The sequence below is a fragment of the Arachis duranensis genome, chromosome 4 (genome assembly GCF_000817695.3).
Source record: "Arachis duranensis cultivar V14167 chromosome 4, aradu.V14167.gnm2.J7QH, whole genome shotgun sequence".
Taxonomy (NCBI): Eukaryota; Viridiplantae; Streptophyta; class Magnoliopsida; order Fabales; family Fabaceae; genus Arachis; species Arachis duranensis.
Genome location: NC_029775.3, coordinates 103,131,999 through 103,134,682, shown reverse-complemented (window position 1 = coordinate 103,134,682; position 2,684 = coordinate 103,131,999). Strand labels below are relative to the sequence as shown.

Sequence of the window (2,684 nt, the reverse complement as noted above, 5' to 3'; positions counted from 1 at the left end):
GTGAATTCTGTCCCAATCTCATCCCAACATCTCTTGATGAAATTCATGTTGTACCCATCACACCCTGGTTTCTTAGATGACTCACAGTCCCATACTGCCTCTTGGATTTCCTCAGCCAGTGGCATCACTTCTAAAGCCCCAGCATCTTGTTCGTCTATTTTCTCCACCAACCCCTCCCTGAAGCTCACCTTGGGAGACCGTTCTTGATGATACAAATCTTTATAGAAATCTCTGATAGCAATCTTTATTCTAGCTTGGTTCCGGACCCTTCTGCCATTAATTACCAGTGCATCAATCCAATTATTCCGCCTTCTTGCTGATGCTATATTGTGGAAGTACCTTGTATTTTTGTCCATATCCTTGGCATGCCGAGACCGAGACATCTGTTTCTAATGTAACTCTTTTCTCACATACCATCTCTCACAGCAAGTGACCAGCGCCTTTCTTCTAGCCTCCATTGTTCCATCATACACTCCATTACTTACCATATCATCAAGTCTCTTGATTTCTTCCTCAAACTTTACAATTTTCTTGTCAATCTCACCAAACTTGTCCTTATGCCATCTCCCCAGTGGAATAGTCAAAGCCTTCAATTTATCTGTGAAAGGTTTGTCCCCCAACCCTTTCCACTCCTCGTTCACCATTCTAAGGAAGCCCTCATGCGTGAACCATGAGTCTAAGCTTCGGAACGGCCTTGGACCACACGCCAACTTCCTGTTCTCCATTATTATAGGGCAATGGTCTGACAAGCCCCTTGGCCCACCTCGCAGCCGAGACTCCAGGAACTCTTCTAACCACTCTAAACTCAGCAAAGCGCTATCTATCCGGCTATAAGAGCATCCCCTGAACCATGTAAACTTGTGATCAGAGAGGGGCATATCCACTAAATTCATGTCTTGTATCCAAATCTTAAATTCTTCCGCAGACCGATTCAAACTAGTACCACCTTTTCTTTCCCCTTCATGTACTATTTCATTAAAGTCTCCCAGAAAGCAACAAGGAGTTTGACATAACCCAGCTATATAGCTCAGCTCCTCCCAGACATGATTCTTCTCTGTTCTATTATGTGCTATGTAGACCAAGATAAAAGAACAATTGAACCGTCTCTTTAACATTACTCCTTTAACACACAACCACCTTTCTCCTTTGTAGCAATTATTCATACTAAACACCAAGTCATTCCAAATTAACAACAGTTCACCGGAGGCACCATCAGACCCTACATATTCCCATCCTACACCGTCATTCCCCCAAATTCTTATAACGTCAAATCTCGTCACTACCTGCATTTTGGTTTCAATCAACCCAACCATGTCTAACTTATATTTATTCCTAAGTTCCTTCACCATTCGCAACTTCCCATCACCTCGTAACCCCCTAACATTCCATGAACTAACAATCATTTATAATATTTTTACACACCTATTTTTTGTTTTTTGGTCTGCACCGTCTCAGCTTCGCCTTTTGCTTTACCACTCTTCTTTTACGATCTATTTCTGCGTTCTATTCTTGGAAAATTTCCATAATATCAACATCCTCATCTTGCAGTACCACCCCAGATTCTTTACCCAACTCTCAGGTCCTTTGGTTTTCCAGTAACTGCTCCGCTACCCTTGAAGGCTGACCGTAACAATCCTCTTCTTCAGTTTCCATGTCCTCCTGCCAACCAGCCCCCCGTTCAATGCCATAGTCAAACAATTGGTGTACCTTCCTTCGACTTTTTTGGGTGAGACGCTGGCCCCCATGAGGTCCTAGGTGAACTATGGCATCCTTGTCTTCCAGGTTCCCGCGGCCATGCGATGCGCCTCCTTCAAGCACCGTGGCCCCTCCTTCCTCGACGCACTCATCATCTTCATCCCTCCCTCCGCCATCAGCATCCCCAACTATCTCACGCTCAGTCCTGTATGCTATGGGCTCGTCCTCGCCAGCCACCATACTACCATCGTCTTTTACGGCCAGGATGTCGTCTGCTTGGATTCGGCCATCCCCACCGGACGGCACCCAGCTCCCATCGTCGACGTCGAGTTCACGGCCCTGACTGGGTCCCTCGCGTGCGCCTCCATCAGCTTCACAGGCGTCCACATCGCAAGCGTTAACTCCCCCTCCTCATCGTTAGGTTGCAGTATTTCGACCCAAGGCTTCCGGACCCCCTTCGACCCGACCCAACCACATCTGGCCCTGTACGTGTTTCTATTCCAGCTGAAGTCCTCAGGCCCATTAAGTCCAGCCTTTCCCCCTGTACCTGACTATTATCAGTGGCCCACTGTTTAGTTAGACAAACAATCCTTCCCTCCTTTTGAATCTTAGTGTAACCGGACCCAGCATTAGGTTTGGCTCCCTTTTTTTGTTTTTGTGGTTGTTCATTAATGGGCCCCTTTGGCAGTCCATGGAGAGCGCAAGACACGGTCCTCTCTGAGTCATCCTTGCTGCTTTGAGCATTACTTCCCCCGAAATTAGGATCACCGAGATTCTCTCCCCAAACGGCTTGATGCGTTAAGATTTCCCCATAATTGCGATATCCACTGCTATTAATCCATTCATTCAAAATATCGTCTGTAATTATTATTCTACCCTTTCCATCATCTTCTCCCCTAGGCACCTTCAGCACCAGTTCTTCATCATGGATTCCTGTACACCATGACTCTGCGTCTTGCCTCGGGCATGTAACCATCCCTGACCTCTTG

The 2,684-nt window shown here is 46.5% G+C and overlaps 1 protein-coding gene across 1 annotated transcript; it reads right to left on the bottom strand.

Annotated features, from left to right (window-relative positions):
• Positions 1 to 389: 389 nt before the first annotated feature.
• LOC107485367 (uncharacterized) lies at positions 390 to 1,403 on the bottom strand. Its single transcript, XM_016105894.1, has one exon. The coding sequence runs from the start codon at positions 1,401 to 1,403 to the stop codon at positions 390 to 392; it is 1,014 nt and encodes a 337-aa protein (XP_015961380.1).
• Between the last annotated feature and the right edge of the window lie 1,281 nt (positions 1,404 to 2,684).